Below are 21064 nucleotides of genomic sequence, written 5' to 3'. Positions count from 1 at the left end.
CTATCTATCTATCTATCTATTTATCTATCTATCTATCTATCTATCTATATATATAAAAGTCAAAGTTTGTATGTATATGATTTATAGACTCCCAAACGGCTTAACCGATTACCGTAAAAATTTGCACACAATAGGTATTTGGTATGGGGCGTGTTTGTGTGCTATTAGTTGGAGATTATCTGCCCGCCAGATGGCGCTTTAGAACAAATTGTGTTTTTCTCCTATTTCGCAGAGTGTCGCTGCAACGCGCGATGGGTATTAGCTAGTTGTTTATAAAAATGAAGGAAAACCATCATTTTATAAGATGATGAGTAAACATCTTGCTAAAAGGGTGTAAAACATAGTGGTTTCTAATATTATTCGCAGAGCTATATGTGTGCTGTTCCGAAATGTAATTTGTTGAGCACCGTAGCCGCCGCAACATCATTTCCCGTTCCTCCTAAGTTAAGCTGAACCTTCATGAGGTGGTGTAGATTCATGAAACTCTCTAGATCACGCGAGGAAAGAATATATCCGGTTAATAGGAAAGTGTTAGCTTTGTATCATACACAGCCGATCCTTTTCTCTGATAGTCTTCACTGAATTCCCTACATAGTCCAAAATATGAAGGAGTTTGACATTGGTACTGATTGGGTCTCGGTTTAGAGTTGTAACTTTATTTATGGAACGATTTTTTATAACCACAGTAATACCACAGACTAACAGACATAACACTATGAGGGAATTCCCTCAAAAAGCATCGATCCAATAATTTTCCCAGAACACTAGCTCCACCTTTTATTCACAGTCCCAAACACTCATTTACTGGTGGGTTACCCCTCAGGTTTATGAACAATTTTTCACTAGTGGTCTATCCCCCATATGCTTGTTCATATGTCAGTGGCGCCATAATTTCAAATGTGGTCACAGTCCCAACTACAAATATGTTTAAAATGACCGTTAAAACGGGCGAAGCTTTGTTTTTGAGTGTTATGTCTGTTAGTCTGTGGTAATACCCCGATAACATTTCGAAGAAATATATCAGCCAAATAGTTGAAAATGGCTGTAATTTCCTCGGTAATTTCAGAATAATTGCAAATCAAACTATTTTTTTTTACTCGTTTCATTCATATTTTGGCAATGGTAAGCTTTTTCCGAGAAGAAAATGAAGTTTTTGTTGTAAGCTACGATTCACTTGCGGGTGAAAAAATCGGACTGTATCACTTTGCCGGTTCATGAGCTGAATCATAGCTGTCGCATGACTAGTTTTGGTTTTGCCGCAAATCGCCAATAGAAATACGTCAAATTTCATGCTCGTTTGGATACGTCATGTGTCTTCTTCCCCTTGGTAACACATCCATGATCGAACAAAAATATTTTAAATAATTATCGGTATCGGTTCATGCATTTGAGCTGGAATTCATACTGGAAGTCTGAACCGGTTCCGGATTAGTTTGACTGGGTAGAAAAATAACCGCTGTCAATTCAGTCGAACTCAGCCACAAAAAAACATGACGACAGCGCACCTGGTTTGGATATCCCAACTACCTTCGAAACCGTTAGAGATTTTTACACAAGTTGAATGCTGAAGATGGACGTCTGTTCTCTGTGGTAGTAGTTTAAAAGATTGTTACAGTCGCGATTCGCTGGTTGGACATTTTTTTACTGGACCGCTTTTTAGTTGGACCTCCGCTAGTTGGACCATTGTCCAACTAAAAAGCATCTGAATGTCAAAATGTTATGTCAAATTTACTTTGACAATCAATCTGACAATTATTAGAGATGTGAAAAGATGCAATTACACTACTAACGTCTCCTTTGGAGAGTTTTTGTCCAACTAACGAATCAAATTCGTTAGTTGGACACAGGCCCAATTAGCGAATCACCACTGTAGATAATAAATTTTACATGAGATTTTGATGTTCAGATGCTTCTTAGTTAGACAATGGTCCAACTAAAACCCAGTGAGCAAATTTTCTGGCAGAGGCCGCTCTGCTAGATTTCTGTAAGTCTTGGTTTGGCAGCCCTGTCAGATTTCTGCGCGCATCCTGTCGGGTTAGTCCCAGTTAAGCTCAGCCGGAAATGAACCGGAATTCTGGCTGGTTCCAGTTCGTATTCCGGCTCCAGTGACACAACCGATTCTAGTTAGAATCGGTTGTTGCACTGGAGCCGGAATACGAACTGGAACCAGCCAGAATTCCAGTTCATTTCCGGCTGAACTTTACTGGGGTTGAGCTAGGGCGAAATCGGTTTCGCTCGAGTTTTCTGGCAAATTTTTACAGGAACCGAGCAAAACCCTGACATAATTCGGACATAAACTGTGCAAAGATCCTGGCAATTCCTACCTGGTGGAATTTAGCACGAATTGAGCAAAACATCTGACAAAGATGTGGCAGGAAGCGTGCAGAGATCTTGGCCGTACATTTCTGACTGGATTCTGGATAAAAGTAAGCAGCATCGGTTGGTTTAGCCGCTTCCCGGTCAAACCATTCGGAATTTGATTCGGAATCCTGAATGGAGTCATTATGGATTCCAAATCAAATGCAACAACCGATTCTGAGTCGGAATCGGTTGTTGCATTTGATTTGGAATCCATAATGACTCCATTCAGAAATCCGAACCGGTTCCGGAATGAGTTTAACTGGGTTCTGTTAGAAACGGTTGTTGCATTTGAGCGAATTCGTTGTCAGAATTTTCGCTCAAATCGCGCAAAATGCTCGCAGAAACTCTGCCAGCATCAATTTCGCTTTGCTCAACTTTTGCTAACTTTCTGCTTGCCACGCTGACCGGGAAGCGGTCCAGTTAAAAAGTGTCCAACCGCAGCGAATGACGACTGTAAAAGAACTTATTCTTGGGTTGTTTTATTTTTGCGTGTATAGTTTTTCAAAAACATCCCATGAACTGTAATTCTGGCTGGTTCCAGTTCGTTTTACGGCTCCAGTGACACAACCGATTCTAGTTAGCCGGCATACGAACTGGAACCCGCCAGAATTCCAGTTCATTTCCGGCTGAGCTTAACTGAGAACAACCGATTCCGACTCAATCGATTTCGGAATCGGTTGTTGTATTTGGGCTGGAATCCATACTGACTCCATTCAGGATTCCGAATGGTTTGACCGGGTTACCCGCGTTCCTGCAGGATCACCACTGTTTTTCTTTGTAGCTCGTGAAAAAACTAACCGTTTTTTGTTGTTTTAGTGTTGTTTGAAAAATATATATAAAAAAAATGCTACTGCGAAGTAAAAATAAAGTAGCAAACCTCTCCGATTCGGATGGTGAGTCTGATAATCATCTGTCCAGGTTTCGGCGCAAAGAACGCTTGTCGAACAAAGGTCATTTGCCTATCACTGCGGGAAGTTCCTCCTGCAGTGGGCGTCAGCGAGTCGTGTCTAAACGACTGCAAGTTATGTCCGAAAGCGAATCAAGCGAGGAAATGAAGGAAACAGCTACACCGGATGATTATAGCAGCGATGGTTCGGTTGATCCGGTGGAACGGATACACGAGATGAATAATTTACCCGTTGTGATAGTGCAAGTAAGACGACTGACAGCACAGCTTTCGGATGTGTGTAACGAGTTGGAACAGATGCTGATGGGCGAAGGTCCAGATGAGAAAACGCAGATGGAGGAACTCAAACAGAAGCTGGTAAATTTGGGTGCACAGGTATTGTGTTTGAGACTTGGAGAAGGAACACGTTATGTACAGTTATTTATGTTTTTCAGTGTCAGCAAGAATCGTCGAAGGTACGCAAAATTACTGTTAAGCGCGGGAAACAACCTACTAAAAAGCGCAAGGAAGTAGTACATCAAGATTCAGACACAGTTTTCCCTCAGAATGTTAGCCGGATTCGTACGAACAGTGTTGATTACACCGATTATCCCGCGGCGGATGTTTCGAGAATTAATGGAGAAGTTGATACTAAACTACCCAATAAAAATACAGATCAACCGATTCCGACGGTCGAGTCCACGAAAGATAGTGGAATCCCATGCTCGGGACAGGATGAGTCAAACGCATTGGAAGAAATGCGGGAAACTGATAGTCCGGCAGTACTTCGTGATGATCCGTTTGAGGATATTAATTCACAGATTCATGATATTACCGATCCTCAGGAATCGTTGGTCAACGCTGGAAACATTGGAAGTACGGATACATTTGGTAAAGGTTGCGCCCAAGAAGAGGAAACTTGTTCGGAAGCTGTAGATTCCGCGATTAATGATGATATATTTTGTGTGAAGTCAGATGATATTGATGCGGGGGATGATCAGGACGTCCAGTTTTTGAGTGCAACTGCTCCTCGACGTACAGGGAAAGGCCAAGAACGAGTAAAACAAGAAACGGACATAGAATCTTACTACCAACCCAATCCAGCTTCGTCCAAGATGCTTGATGTGAAATTAGTACCAAAGCTCAAATCGGTAGACTCGAAGTTCATCACAAAGTTTGATCCAAACCCAAACCGCGAACCAACGAAGGAGGAAATTCGTTATATTGTTCCGCATCAGCCAAAGTTTAGTGTTTATCACCAGGCCCAAGGTGAAAATTTAGAGCTGTCTTTGATGAAAAAAGAAATTGAAATGCGTCTTCGTGTCAATGAGCTTTCGTGGGTTACTCAACGAGCGGTACGGGATGAGAGCTCCCGAATGAAAAAAGTTAACAAAAACAACGACGAACTTAAGCGCCAGTTGCAGCGATACGAGCACAAACTTCCGCCAAATCAGCTAATTTTAGATTACGATAAGGAGAAAAAGACATTCATTCGAGTTCATCCCGGGTTGGCCACGAAGATGAAGCCTCACCAGAAAGAAGGCGTTAAATTTATGTACGATTGTTGCTACGGGGGCGTCTCAGATGTGAAAAATTCCAAAGGCTCAGGATGCATCTTGGCCCACTGTATGGGACTGGGAAAAACACTTCAAGTGATCGCATTGATCAATACAGTTATTAGCTATCCGCAGATGCAAACCAAACGAATCATTGTGGTCTGTCCCAAAAGTACAGTGATGAATTGGGCGCAGGAGTTCCGTGAATGGTTGGGTGACGTCGACAGTGAAATACACTTGCAGGTTACCTACTTCCCTGATAGCTCGTAAGTACGGTGAACAGAAATAGAAATATTAATGGTAGAGTAATTGTACACTATTTCTAGGAATATCTACAAAAAATTGGAAGTCCTGAGAAACTTCCATCAGGTAACTGGAAAAAACGCCAACTGTCTACTGATTGGTTATGAAGCGTACCGTTCGCTAGTGTTTTATGATTCCAAAAACAGAAATGGCGAGCAACAATCGGATCGCATCCGCGCGGAAGTTCGACGAGTTCTGATCAACCCCGGAGCGGATCTTATAATTCTCGATGAGGGGCACATTATTAAAAACCGGAAGTCCCAAACCAACTTGGCGATAGCGGAGGTAGCTACGAGGCGAAGAATTATTCTCACCGGCACACCAATCCAAAACAATCTCAATGAATACTTTTGCATGGTGAGCTTTGTTAAACCAGCTTTTTTGGGTAACGAAAAAGAGTTCAATGAGCACTACGCGAAACCAATCAAAGATGGACAGCACAAAGACTCGAACCCTGTTGAAATCAAATATATGAAAACTAAATCCTTTATCCTGCACAAACTGCTGGCAGACTTTGTACAACGGAAGGAATTTAGCGTATTAAAGGAGTTTCTGCCGAAAAAATACGAATATGTGCTATACGTACCACTTACGCCGGTACAGGAAGATCTGTATGAAGAGTACTTAAGGAGGTACCCGTTCCAACGCGACGTTGGCGGTTTAAATTTGTTGGAGGATTATACGTTTCTTCGAAAAATTTGGACGCATCCCATTGTTTTGGAGAGGGCTTGGGAAGTTGCAATGAAGGTAGGTCAATGTAGGCTTCAAAAATCTACAATTCATCCGTTTATTCCAATTTTTACAGAAAAAGTATGGTGTACAAGAGAAACGACGTGCAATTCGTCAGGCTCGCGGCTTTGATAGCAGTTCCGACGACGAAGATGACAACGATGAGGATCAAACTCGTTCCATCACTAACGTGTGGTGGAAGCAAATAATTAGTGCAGATGATTTAGAATCGCTTTTCCCGAGTAATAAAATGCTGTTACTGTTCGAGATTCTAAAGATGTGCCAAGAGCGGGGCGAAAAATGTTTGATCTTTTCCGGTTTCGTAATGGTTCTTAATATGGTTGAACATTTTATGAGAAAGATTGACGAACAGGATAAAAATCCTAAGGCCAATCTTTACGGGCTTTCTCGCTTCCGTGGCCCGTGGCGGCCAGGAATGGATTTCTATCGAATCGATGGCGGTACTGCCAAATCAACCCGACACGAGATGGTTACCAAGTTCAATGATCCCAAAAATCATGTAACGAGAGTTTTCTTAATTTCAACAAAAGCCGGTGGACAAGGTATCAATCTAGTGGGAGCGAACCGCGTTATTATTCTCGACACATCCTGGAATCCCGCTGTAGACCAGCAAGGAATTTTCCGCATCTATCGGTTGGGTCAGAGAAAGACTTGCTACATTTACCGGTTACTGGCAATTGTGCGGATCTATTCATTCATAAACGCAGTGTTCATAATTCTTGTATTTTTGCAGCACACAATGGAAGAGAAAGTTTACTCCCGAGCAGTTACCAAGCAAGCGATGAGTCACCGGGTAGCGGATAAGAAACAGGTCGATCGAAACTACAACATGGCTGAGTTAGAAGAACTGTATCACTTTGAACGTGTTGATATGGGTGCTCGCGAGGATCCGGCGCCAGCCGAAGACGATCTTCTCTCTGCGCTATTATGGAAGCATCATAATCTCATATATCGCTACCATACGCACGAAATGATGCTGGACAACAAAAACGAAAAGGATTTAACCGAACTTGAGAAAAAGTTTGCTTGGGCAGAGTTCAAGAAAAAAGGTTTATCGAGTCTGTACCTAGGAATAGACAGTCAACCGTTGACCCAAATGTCCAGCACAGTTTCGCAACAGTTCGACCTTGATGGCGACTTGTTCTTCGACAGGCTGTTCGGGAATTCCTGCGTTCAGGACCAATCCGAATTGAAACCAAGCATTGCTGACACAAGCTTGAAGTCATCAATCACTCCACCGGAACCACTGACTGTCAATACCTCCGATGCTGAAGTGATTGGAGACGATTCCATTATTTTCGGTGAAGACCCTTACAAAGATTCCAGCGTTGGCGGAATGAGCATTATCGAGGAGCAACGAAGGATGTTAGGTATTAAAAAAGAACCAAAAGCCGAAAAACCTGCTCAAGTTACAGTAACTGAGGAAGAAGCTAATTTGTTGCGCGAACTCGAAGAAAATACGAAGTTGGATGCAACAGCTCGGGTGAAACTAGATACTCCCGAAGTTGCTAAGGTTGCAGCTTGTCAGACCCCCTTCATTGATACCAGTGATTTGCTCAACCTTTCCTATGGTATGTATTTATTATTTCGTTTATCAACCAGGCATGCTAAATATTGTCTTCTAGATGGTGATCACGATCGATTTCAACCAGATTCGCAAGATGTACAAATCCAACCTGAATGCAATGATTTTCCACCCGAGAGCAACACATCGAGTACAGAGCCTACTTGCTCCGAGTTAGTCCCAACGACTTCCGATGTGACTAACACTAAAGACAACTCATTCTCTTCGCTAATCGAGTACGATCCGGTTGGCGATAGTCAAGAAATTAGAGCAATGACTGCCGCCGGTAATAATTTTCCCTCGAACAACAACGGAAGTCTCATCGTCCCACCTTCCTACGAAACGTTCGTTTCCAATATGAATAACGATTGCAAAACTGTTACCAGTACCGTCAAACCGCCAGTTGTTCTGGATGCGGTTGCAGCGAGTACCCCGGGCGTCATGGCGACAGCGATAGAACCGCGAATGACACGTGCTATGAAACGTAAAACGGTATCGGCACCTAAAGTGACCGTTCGATCGAAGAGGAATCGAGTGAGTATTGATGAAAGTTGAGATTACCGCTGGAAGGTTGGATTTTTGGTTTCGTCTTGTTTTCGTTCGCAGGTTTGAGCATTGGAAGCATGGCGCGAATCATTGATGGAAGATACATTTTATTTTATGAGAAATCGAAACTGATTGGCATTCTGCTGTTGCTTACGCATGTATCTGCAGGTTCGATATTGTATGTGAGTTATTTTTTACATTGTTTTCGTTTATTTGTTTCTAATAGTGAGTCAAATTCGATCTTATATAATTGACCAAAGTGTGTAATGGACCTGCTTTCAGGATCGATCGGATTAGTTAATATCAGTCGATTAATCTGGCACCTTACGATAAACAACTTTGTTGCATAGTTTTGTCGAAGAAATAACCGGAACGAATGCAATACGCGTATCACGAAAGAATAATCGCCAATCTTTTTTATGATACTTATTTTGATTTGCACCTTACGATAGGCAGTTCATTTATTTTGTCCTCTTCACTTACTACTTTTGACATAAAATATGTTCAATTCCACCATCTGTGTCATTCTATTGGCGATCGGTAATGCTGTTGTATCCTTTGTCAAGCGTATTTTTCACAAATCGTCGGATTCACATGATGATCATGTCCCTGGTACCCATTTCAGGGTTCGTTACTGGCGATTATAAACCGACGAATTTGGTATCTTCCAGTTACTGTACAATTGGTGCTACTGATGAAATGTGCTTTGATCGAGTATGGTTAGAGTAGTATCAATTAATCTTCAGCGTAAACATATGAATGACTGGCATCCAAAAGATGCTAAACCACATTTTTTTCCGAAATCGACATTTTCTCATTTTTTGACAGCGCTAAGTAATCCACGTGTGCTGCCACTTAAGAAATTTGAATTTTTAGATTTTTTGCTAGTACTGGTCAACGTTTACCAAGGAGGTCCATGGTCAACGTTGACATGGCGTCCAAAAGGGGTTAACCCCACATTGAGTCTTATGCCGATTTCGGTTTTAGGTCAGAGTCGCCCTAGATTCGCTCTAATATTTACAAAATCCATTCAAAAGTGACAGCTCAGAGCGAACCTAGAGCGACTCGGTTCTAAAAATGAAATCAGCATTAGTTTTGTTCGGGTACCGTAGGTGACCAGGCTTCCATGGAAACAGCAAAAAACAAATCACAGGAGGCGAAGGTGAAAAGTTTTACCTGTTTTTACTCTGAAGAAATAATTCCTTCGAATAAGAAGCCAATTTGAGCCAAAGATTTTAATATTTAAAATTTCTATAAAAAGCCGCAATTATTATTATTAATTCACTTTTATTGCACCAGTACGTGTATATACTGATCGGGAATAGGGGACTCTGGAATTGGAGCTCCGTTCCCAGCACGCAGCTAAACTATGTCGTTTTTCATTGAAAAACACTGGGGCGGTGGATTGAACTGGTTTTGCACTTTCTAGCAGAAGTGGGAATGAAACACGTCTAGTGGCCTGCTCTTCTGCTAGAAAATGCAACACCAGTGCAATCCACCGCCCCGGGGTTTTTCAATGAAAAACCCCATTCTGTTCAGTTTCTTCCGCAGGTGAGCACTGTCCCGCTGTTTGCTACCAGGAAGTAGCCTACAAGTAGTCAATCGATTCGCAAACAGTAAACTTTATGTTGTAGCTTACATATCAGAGAACTCGATACAATGCTTTTTTGTTGGATTGCATTGTACATTGACATTTCGGCCCAAACAGTCGTTCCTGACGGTGAGAGCCGCTCACACACTTGCTATGTATGGCTATCTAATATAGATTTCTTGCACAAATTATATTATTGAGCGCATTTTTTTGAAAATTTCAGTGAAAGTGTCATGTCTCTGCATTGAAAGTTGACCGAACAATAAGGTATTAAGTGAAAAACGGCACCTTGTGGTCGGAAAGTGGAATCAATTATTATCTTTCGTTATAGAGTTATGGTGTCTTCGGAAAAGTTGTTGTATGGCACTTAGCTCTTTATATGGTTGGATCATACTAGTTCGGAAATGTGGTGTATTCGAGAAAGTTGTAGGTCCTATTATTTTAAATATATCTTTTGAAGATGCAAACTTTGTAGGTCCTGTATGTTTCGAGATAGAGAAGGTTTTAGTTAAAACATTTACTTACAGATTACGTTTTCAAAAATGCGCCATATTTCAAAAGGGGGGGGGGGGATGCTTCTCTAATCTTCCGGCCATCACATCACATGATTTGGTATTCTTAGTATGTATAACAAACATAAAAGATGTGACACAAGGTGCTAAAAACGCACAAAAATCCTGTCAATCCTATTTTTCAATGGATTGTCTGCTCTAAAGATATTACCAAGGGCCGTTCATAAATGATGTCGCGTATTGATAGTTGGGGAAAAACCATGAATAACCGAGAGAAAAACTAAAAATTTGAGACGTACTAGTGGAGCGGGGTTTATAAAACCAACAACAATTTTTGGACTTTTTCTGCGAGACATTGTTTATGAATGGGCCCCAAACAAACAATATTCCATAACGAATACCACGTAACATCGATGGCAGAGTGGTGGGATCAAGGCCAAGTTCCCCCTGGGTCGTGCAAAACTGAGAAGCAAGTGGTTCTGTCCTGCCGTTTAGTGCGTAAGTGTTACGGAATTGCTATCCAAGTGGTCGTTATAATTATGGGATATGCCAGTATGGTGGTCGTAAGGTCGTTAAGGCACAAATCCCCGACTATGTACGGGGAACGTGCCATTTGAGCCAATATATTCTGATTCCTGATGGTGGTCGTAATGGAGTAGCAAATATTCGTTCAAATGACAAAACAAGCATTTTAAACTTGTTTGTTCGAAACTGGATATCTGTTCTCTGTGGCTTATTTATTACAATTAAAATCTTAAATTATTATGTTCAAACAAAGCGATTATTAATACACACTAGAACAGGAATCATAACTGGCAGAATACATAGTAGGGTGGGGCAAAATGATCGTTTTTTCAGCACAGCAATTTTTTGGTTCCTTTTGGGGTCCCAAACAACTGTGCTAAATTTGGGGTCGATTGGTGTTGAACCGGCGTAGCGCATTGCGTTTGAAATTTGTATGGAGATTAGTATGGGAAAACCTACATTTTTGAATTTTTAATTCTACAGACTACAATTCTTCCTTTAGTATGCAAACAAATAGATAGAAGTGTAGTCCAGGATATGCTGAACAACTTTGCCGAAGGATGTATGGTGTTAGAATGTCTCTAAGCCATGTTATAGCTGTTCAAAGTTCGACACATCGAATTAAATGCCAAAAATCATTTTTATTGCCAACACTGCCGGTGTACCAATGGTATTTCATATAGCATTCCGAAATAACATTATATATTTTAGTTTTACCACATTGGTATGTTTGAATGAATTATTCAAAAGCCTTAGATCAATTTCATGAGCGTAGGTAGTTGAGCAATAGGGCGTAGTGAGGGGTGAAGGGGGATGGGGAGAGAGTTCGAATTTCTACATATTAAAGTCCCCCCCCCATCCCCCCTCACTACGCCCTATTGCTCAACTACCTACGCTCATGAAACTGAGCTAAGGCTTTTGAATAATTCATCCAAACATACCAATGTGGTAAAACTAAAATATATAATGTTATTTTGGAATGCTATATGAAATACCATTGGTACACCGGCAGTGTTGGCAATAAAAATGATTTTTGGCATTTAATTCGATGTATCGAACTTTGAACAGCTATAACTTGGCTTAGAGATATTATAACACCATACAGCTTTCGGCAAAGTTGTTCGGCATATCCTGGACTATACTTCTAACTATTTGTTGGCGCACTACAGGAATAATTGTAGTCTGTAGAATTAAAAATGCAAAAATGTAGGTTTTCCCATACTAATCTCCATACAAATTTCAAACGCAATGCGCTACGCCGAGTCAACACCAATCGACCCCAAATTTTGCACAGTTGTTTGGGACCCCAAAAGGAACCAAAAAAGTGCTGTGCTCGGTTGATGTGGCTATGATTACGTTTTTCCATATAACAATGCCCCACCCTAATACATAGTTACAGGGAAATTAGTATTCGTGGACATTACGATTATCAGCGCTCTCTGAATTACGGAAATGCCCGTTACTTGAAAGGTAGTTTATGTAATGATCTTATTTTTTCTAGACTAATACTAATAAAAATGTATTTTTACAATAAAAAGAATGTTAATTTGGAAATGCGGAAGTTTTTTCTATTTCCTGTAAAAAAATGCAACATGTGGGTTAGCCCCTTTTGGACTCCAGCCATTCATATAGCAGCAATGAATTTATCCCACCTTGTGAAGGATGAAAAGCTTCCATAGCTTTGGTTCTAGAACCGTATTTCTATAAAGAAATCTTGAGCTTGTCTTGTGCGACCACCTCTGACTGCTACTTCGTTATCGATCTGGACTAGCTGAAGTTGCACAGGGAATCAGTAGATAATTATGCTAAAGAGTATCAGGAATCAGTAGCATCTGGCTCAAATGGCACCTTCCCCAGGTGGATCAGAGATTTGGCATTGCGCAACATAACGTATATGTCTGCCGACCTACTTACGTGACGTGTAGTGTAAGACTGACTAAACCGTGCTGCTAGTATCCAGGGCGATCATCATTACAGATGACAATGTGTGTGTACCATACAGGTAGTATGTACCACATCTCTCCATTTCTTATATTTGATTATTATTATAATACATTTTATTGGAAATAAATTTTTTAATCATTATTTTGTGCGTATCTTTATGAAGTAATCAATTTACGGAGTACCGTGCTGATGGTTTTGAAACCCTTGAAGATCGTTTAATTGAATCATTCCTCCCTGATTGGTTCCCCAATCGAGAGTTTGTTATGTGACTCAATTTTGTCTTTTGAAATCATCGAAGATGATACGAGTTACGCTCATACTGTTTATTGGTTTCTTTTGAATAAATAGAAACATTTGAACCTTCTTTATCTACACCCATGAATTTCTCTTTGAGAAAGTTGGCAGAGAGTTTATCCCGAGGAAGTAAATTTTTCATTAACACTGTGTCACCTACTTCGAGAAGGCTAGGTGTTGCTCCCCGTTTGGCATCTTCTCTTGTTTTTCCATCATACTTTTTCATAGTGTTGCGACCTTGCAATTTCATATCAGGTGGGGTAGTTTGTATCTCGGCTTTCGATTCGAGGGGTGTTATTGTACAGTATCAAGTAATCATCTAACTCTTGTTTCCAATCTCCGTGTAAAGCGTTGGTGATCCTTAGACGTTTTAACAAAGACCTGTTCTGGCGTTCTACTTCGCCGTTCGCTTGGGGTCAGTAGGGAGTACTGTGGTTCAAAGTAATTCCGGAAATTCTACAAAAATCAGCGAATTCGTCCGAAACAAATGGCATTGTTCAATGTCATTGTTCGTGAGTAGCCCCAAGTTCGGAATATTTTTCGTAGCCGCATGACCGTTTCTTGTGCTGTTATTTTTGTCATGATGTCGAGCTCCATATATCTGCTATAATAATCTATTATGACCAGAACGTAGGCATTGGTCCCAAAAAATCTATTGCCAGATCCACCCATGGTTTATCCGGCATTTAACGGCGATGCATAGGTTCGGGTGGACCTGGTACATCGACAAGGCGACATCCTTCGCAACGGTCACACATCTTTACAGCTTCTTGGTCCATAAGTGGTCACCAGCACTTATCCCGTAAACGACTTTTCATTACCGAGTGACCTGGGTGACCTTCATGAGCTAACTGGCACATACGTCTCGCAAATCCTTGGGAATTACTAGTTTCATACCTTCACTATGGGATTACAGTAATGTTTCGATTATATCACGGTCGGTCTGTATTTTAGCGTGCTTTATTTGAAGCGTGATATATTCAAAACAAACCAAAAAATTACATTCAAGCATTAATCCATGTATTTCTATAAACAAAAAGTAATGAAAAGGTCAAGTTAGTCAAAAGAATAAATCATAGTAGGGTAATGGGCCTATTTTTGCCATGCTTCTATAATCACACTATCCATTTGAAGCCGTTGGCAGCGTCTGCCATCTTTGTTCAACGCATTGGGTGAAACGGTATGGCATCAGTGGATAATTTTTCCCCACACAGCTTACCTTACGTACCTTACGTAGCACATACCGTTTCTTAAAATAGTTGAACCACCCAAAACTAAACTTAAAGGAATCTGCCACATTAAGGTTTTGGACAAATATCTTGACTATTAAATCAGTGTATTCGAAGAGATTACGATTCAGTTCTCGTTGTTTCAACATCAATAGAAATAGTCCCAATTGTTGATGTTGTCCTTTCAAAAGAAAAGTATTCACATCGATTCAAGAGAAAATGCATATCTAGGCATACCTACCATATCTTGCCTAATTTGTTTTTCTCATTATTTTGTTAGATTTTGTTGCGGATAACTAACAATTTAAAAAAGAATTCGATTCGTTTACCTGCTACACCAAACGGTCCCTGCGGACGGTCCCTTAAGGACAAGGCAAATAAGTTACGAAGAATTTAAAACTAAAATTGAAATCAGTCGAAGAATATTTCGGCAATCCTAGTCATTGCAACAACGTCTTGGTAAAACATGATTTCGAGATTATTCACGTTTAAAGTTTCGCACCACGCCCTGTCTTCACTTAAAGGAACAAGATAAACAGCGCTATAACTTTGCTTCTACTACTTATACCTCTATAAAAATTTCAGATACTTTCTTAAGAATCTATAAAAGAATAAAAAAGTTCGACTTTTTGACCGACCTCATCATATATAAACCCTTAACGAAATAGTCCGAAACCTAATAATAGGCTCATTACCCTATATGTAAATAAGCAAATCAATTGTAAAAATACCCTAAAAGTGCCAGGACACAAGATGTGGCTTAATTGGATCAAAACGTAGTGTGCCTTATCTGTTTTTCAAAAAGCGTGATATAATCGAGATAAAACCGTAATATATTCGAGGGTGATATAAACGAGTATTGATATAAACGCATCGTGATATAATCGAAACATTACTGTATTCCAATTTGTAGACATCACTGCTTCCTCGTCACATTTTGTTGCCTGGACTACTTCTAATAGCCACATTATTGCTCGTATTTCAATCTCCGTCTCTTCGTCAAACTCTTTATTACCTTCTCTGCACAGCGTAGAGAGGATTTCCGCTACTACGTGACGTATGTAAACTTCTGATTCCTCCTGCCAGTGTATGTCGCTAACGTGTGCTGCAAGCCTGAAAAGTGGATCAGCCAAGTTTGTCGACCCCTTCCGATAAATTACAATGAATTTGTATTCTTGTAACCGTAGAAGCCATCTCTCGATCCTTAAGGTTGGCTTCGAAGTACTTGTGAAGATCGTCTCAAATGGTCGATGTTCAGTTTCTAACTCAAAGATTATTCCTATTAAATAAATGCGGTATCTCTCTACGGCCCATTCAATAGCAAGGGCTTCTTTTTCGATGGGAGGATATTTTTTCTCGGTCTCCGATAAGCTCTTCGATGCGTAACTGATCACGCTGGGTTGTTCGTTCTTATATTGAATCAGAACTGCGGCCAGTCCAACGCCTGATGCATCTGTGACTAAAAGCGTGCGATCTTTGGGATCGAGATATCCCAGATAATCAAGAGACATTTTTTTCAGTAACTCAAAAGATTCCTGGTGATCCTTACTCCAGTCAAATGTAGATGATTGTTTCAGAAGGCTGCGTAATGGGTAATTTGCAGTTGCCAAATTTGGAATCCGGAAACACATAGTGGTTTATGTTCAAGAGTGCCTCGAGAGCAGCAGTAGGTGTTGTCAAGAACGCACCAGTCATCGCCATCAAGACCATCCTCTGAAGATGGTTTAACTTTGATTGGATTGTCATGACTTCTCCCTTCTGCCGCCAGACAAGGCACCCGTATGCCAGTATTGGTCTAACAATTATTGTGTAAATCCACTGAATGTACTTGGGTTTGAGTCCCCAAGATTTGCCGAAAGCCCGTCTATATTGGCTGAAGACCATGCAAGCTTTCTTGATCCCGAAAACGATGTGAGTTGTCCAATTAAGTGTTGAGTCAAGAATTGCCCCCACGTACTTAACTTGATCTACGAAAATAATTGCAGAGTAAAAAACTGCAATGGACGAGCTCCGGTTGTAATCCTTCGTTGCGTGAATAGCACCATTAATGTTTTATTTGGATTAACTGATAGTCCAACATAAAGACACCATTGCTCAACAACACAGGCTTGTTGCATTGAATCAAAAAGTGTGTTAATGCAAATACCGGTGATCATTATGTGATATTCATCGACGAAACCATACGTCGGAAACCTAAGCTCATTAAGTTTCCTCAACAAGCCATCGGTGACAAGGTTCCATAGAAGTGGTGACAGCACACCACCTTTAGGACATCCGCAGATACTCAGTTTGCTACTCTCAACTTGTCTTAACGATGAGCACAGATGTCGTTTGCTAAGCATTGCGTGTATCCAGTTCACGTTATATGTCAAGGTACTCCATGACCTCGTGCTGCTGCCAAAATGGATTCGAAAGACACGTTGTCAAAAGCACCTTCAATATCGAGAAAAACTCCTAAACTTGATTGCTTTAGTGATTTTTTTTTCAATGTTGTGGACAACATTGTGTAACAAAGTGATAGTAGACTGCATGTTGATATTGCATGCATGTTGCATTGCATGCAGCGGGTACTCGCCCAAGCTAACATCCCGAATGTAGTGGTTGATAATCGTTCCACTGATTTGAGAAGGAAGGAGGTCACGCTGATCGGTGTAAAGCTCTTTACCTCCTCATAAGTGACGCGGCCACCTTTCGGAATGAATTTTACAGTTATTTTCCGCCACGCTAATGGAATGAATCCTGTTGCAAGACTACAAGTAAGAACTTTTTTCAAAATAAATTGCTTCAAATGTTCATATCCTAACAGAACTACCGGAAACGAACTCAGGGGCAGTGGCTCCGTACGGCCTGGAAAGTGTGCGTCAAAAAGACAGTTGAATACTACATCTTCGTCAGACGAGTATTCACCATTCAGTATTCTAATCGAGCTGGCACGAATATTTTTCGATTTCGAAAGTATCTTATTTAATCTACTAGTTTCGTTGAGACTTGAGACATTTATGCAGAGGCTTCGCTCAGATGATCAAAAAGCATTTCTGTATGCTTTGCGAGTCAATGCTTTAAATGCCATATAAACAAGAAATACGTTTATTGTCCGGCAAATGCCGACCAATAAACGTATTTTTTTGTTTATATTGTCAACGTTCATATTTACCGTGGCAGCACAAATATTGAGGTCGGATATAAGGCATGCGTCAATAGCACCACTAGCGCTGGTCCATTAACTAAGTCGGATTATGTTATAGGTTTTGTGCTCTTCGCGCTCAAAAATGGTTTTAAACAATTTTCTCCTTAAGGTTAAACAGAGAATGCGCAAAATTCGCAAACGAAAAAGCAGTTTTTTTCCACACCGTATGTCAGATCTTCATAAAAATCAATCAGCGTGTGTAGAATGTTGTTACAGTACTGCTGATTGATTTTTATGAAGATCTGACATACGGTGTGGAAAAAAACTGCTTTTTTCGTTTGCGAATTTTGCGCATTCTCTGTGCAACCTTAATGAAAAAAAACAGTTTCTACCAAAATTGTTCTCCGCTAAGGAGAATTTTAGCATAGTGTAAGAAAACTGAATTGATCATATGGGCGCTTGAAAGTTTTAGTCCGTAGAAGTCTACGGGAAACATGGCTGAAGCACAAGATTCGTTCTTGGGTTGCATCCGAACATGGCAACCATTTGCGTAACTTACAAAAACTACTTTTAAGTAAAAACTTTGCTGCTGGATGTGAATCCCCAAATGCCAAAGAATTTGTTGCATTTCACTAAGCACAATTGATACCAACTTAGGGTCTTGTTTTTTCAATAATTCCGCGCTTGGAAATAAAAAAGACAGATACGGTTAGTATTAAGTCAGAGTGTCATTGCTTATTTGTCCCATGTTCAATTGGATTACCTTTATGGGACTGACTTCTGTATCGAGAAGTAAACTGCCCATGATCGCAAATGGAGAATGGAGAAAAAATTTTTTTAACAAAATTTTCTCCACTAAGGAGAAATATAGCATAGTGTGTCTTGGATTGGCTTGCTAAGCCAAACCAAATGTTTCGATTTCATTAGTTCTCATTAGCTTAAAATGAGCTCCTTTCTTGCGGGACATCATACTTGACTAGGGGGCTTACACAGGAACGCAAAATGTACCTCCGTTTTTAGAACTAGAGCCAATCCGACGCCAGTTTAGTTCTGTCGCTAAATTAGTGTAGGATTCTGATGAGACGAAGTCGAAACGCAAATCCTATTACTAATTTAGTTATAGATTTTGTGCTCTTCACGCGCAAAGATGGTTTTATATAGTTTTCTTCTTAATGGAGAAAAATAGTTTTTACCAAAATTGTTCTTCACTAATGAGAAATATAGCATAGTACCCATAAAGATGGAAAATCCCACAGAAAATAGGACGAATATGCGGTCATGGGCAGTAAATATGTGTGGGGTGTGCCGGGATGGTGGATTGCAATTTTAGTTTGTCTCGTTCCGTACTACTAGCAGCATTTTTTTCTCATGGTTGAAAACTAACATGAACAACGGTAAAACAACAGAAGCTCATATTCCATTTCATGTATCCAGCCACAAATATTGAACTCCTCCGTATTAAACCCTTCCTGCGTTACGATAAAGCAATGATGCTTCTGGATCGTTTGCTTTACACACCGAACCTTTTTCCATCGGCAGAATTTTGCCAGATTTTTGTTGGCTGAGGGTTAGTTCAGAGTTTCTGTTGATGGTAGCTCGGTGAAGTTTTGTTGGACTTCGATCATTAAATTACGGCCAGTCTGCTTCTGCATTTCGCACAAATTAAATAAAAAAGTGCACTGCTTGCGAACACGCATAAAATCAACGGAGTTCGGAATGTACGAATGCGGGTGAACCAACCTACACTTTCTTACTTGGTGTTTAAGAGTATATCATCTCAAGGTGTTGCCAATATCCAAAGAATGCTATGCACAAACCCTGGGCAGACGCTCACGAGCCAGTTCTGTGGCCAAACGGCACGTCACGGTAAGTCATGCGCCGAAACAACTAAAGAAAACTCATCTACTACAACCAACATCTGCTGATAAACCACGGACAACCAGTTAAAAAACAAATTCCACTGTATACCCAAACCAATAGCTAACATACCTAGGGAAGTAATAAAAAAGAAAACGACTATACCAGAGTCACTCGAAAACACAAAAAGCACCAATCGTCTAACAGCGACAATCAAAGCTGCTCTAGCGACGATGATATGGACGTAAACACGAGCGAGGGAGAAGGCAGAGGGTAAATCTGACCATTACTCACCACCAAGAAAGAAAATTAACACAATGAGCGGAAAGCAGTACGCCCCAGGATTTATCTTTCATGAATCTGTAAACAAAATGTATCTTTGAAAAACAAGTTGATGTCTTCAAAAGCCCTAGTTTTAGCGAACTGTTACCGCGACTGAACCGGCAAGCGGAGCATCCCTCGTTCGATGGTGACGTTTGGTTTTCGCAACTAGCTACCGCCCGTTGTGTCCGTGTGAGAACTGTCAAAAACCGAAAAAGATCACATGTGGTTTGTGATATTCTTCTCCTGGACCTGCTATTGGAAATATTACGGAATTAACTAAATACTTACCGTGAGTAACCTGAAAAAGAAAGAAAATTAAATTATAATTTATAAATACTTACCTTAAAATTGATAATACTTACCTTACCTAGGAAAGCAGAAGTAGGAAAGGAAGATAGTTGGAAAGCTGGTCGGAAGAGTAGTTAGCGAGGGACGAAAATTTGAAAGTAAGAGAGAAAAATTAAATGCGAAAGATGAAATTTAATAAAAATTTATATAATTTTAGCCTGCATAAAAAAGTGTGCTTGCTCATTATTGCTTTCCGTTCGGGGACGACCGAACACGAACATTGAATACCAACAATCTGCATTTATAGTATACTTGACATTATGGATAGTTGTTTGTCTTTAACCCCTTAATTTTAAATTACTTCTTAAACATCGTAGATAGAGCTTCGGCATGTTTCTGAAAGTTGTTCGTTTTTGTCAGAATACGTATCTTTCCAGAAGAGATAATCAGTTTGATAGAAGTTATTATGAAATTTTTGATAAAATTACGAAGGTTTTAATAGTAATAACCTTAGAATGAGCAAAAACCTTTGCGAATGCTCGAGATAAGAATAAAGATGGGTGGGTAATGTCAGAGACATAACCGTAGTGAAGTAGAATACACTGTTCATACGAATGCTGCAATTTTTACTCAGTTCTGAAAATCATTCGTGAATAATTCAGATATATTTCGTGTATCCAGCCATAAATCTTGAACCGAGCTGGCTGGCTCCGAGTGATGTCTTGGTAGTAAGCATGGAAGATCTGGTTTACTGACGAGGAAGTTTAATGGAAAACTTGTCTTTTGATTTGAGAACCAAACACCTGGCACCTTTAATAGTATTCAAATTCAGTAGGAATCATTCTTCCTATTACGAGCGGCTCTTACAACAGTGTTCGGTGTAGTAATGTCCCATATTCCTAGACTTAGTAAGAATATGTTTATTTATTATTCTGATTTCTACTTTCAGATCTGCCGAATTGTCACACCAGCCTCATTTGAAAGGTCCAAGGTATATGTGCTCCAATTTTTATCAGTGGGAGGCTCATCTAAACTTGAAACAATACTCAAATAAGAATGAAGCCGTCAAACATTGATAATATGTTTGAATTCATAAATATAATCCGTAGCGTAAAAAACGCAATCAAATAATACATATCCTTTCATTTGAATATCCTCTAGACAATTATATTCATGTGTGAAAAGTAACATACGCTTTAAAACGTGTGATGTCGAGAACAAGAAAAAATATTGATTCAGCTATTAATTAAAAAAATCAATTATTGGTTAAAAACCGTTGTAAGATTCTAGTACTGAGTATATAGGAAACCTCTATCGAAATTCAGGAAAATTGCAATGCTTTATTAGTTTTATGTTAAGTTGTTTTGTTTTTATTTTTTTTTGTTCATTTAAGAACAAAGGTAGGAT

The 21064-nt window shown here is 40.0% G+C and overlaps 1 protein-coding gene across 3 annotated transcripts; it reads left to right on the top strand.

The window, feature by feature from the left end:
- The first annotated feature begins 3205 nt into the window (after positions 1-3205).
- LOC131682446 (transcriptional regulator ATRX homolog) lies at positions 3206-20996 on the top strand. Of its 3 annotated transcripts, none has more exons than XR_009304085.1 (8): positions 3206-3643; positions 3703-5069; positions 5130-5853; positions 5912-6535; positions 6590-7427; positions 7482-7954; positions 8027-8134; positions 20607-20996. XR_009304085.1 is itself a non-coding variant. In XM_058963915.1 (7 exons), exons 1-7 carry the CDS (start codon positions 3206-3208, stop codon positions 8030-8032), a joined length of 4470 nt encoding a protein of 1489 aa, XP_058819898.1. In that variant the 3' UTR covers positions 8033-8190. The 3 variants fall into 3 exon arrangements, 1 of the variants encoding a protein (XP_058819898.1); XR_009304084.1 differs by having other exon boundaries at positions 8027-8148; XM_058963915.1 differs by lacking the exon at positions 20607-20996 and having other exon boundaries at positions 8027-8190.
- The last annotated feature ends 68 nt before the right edge of the window (positions 20997-21064 follow it).

The sequence above is a fragment of the Topomyia yanbarensis genome, chromosome 2 (assembly GCF_030247195.1).
Source record: "Topomyia yanbarensis strain Yona2022 chromosome 2, ASM3024719v1, whole genome shotgun sequence".
NCBI classification, from domain to species: Eukaryota; Metazoa; Arthropoda; class Insecta; order Diptera; family Culicidae; genus Topomyia; species Topomyia yanbarensis.
Note: the sequence above shows the minus strand (reverse complement) of the source record. Positions and strands in the feature narration are given on the sequence as shown.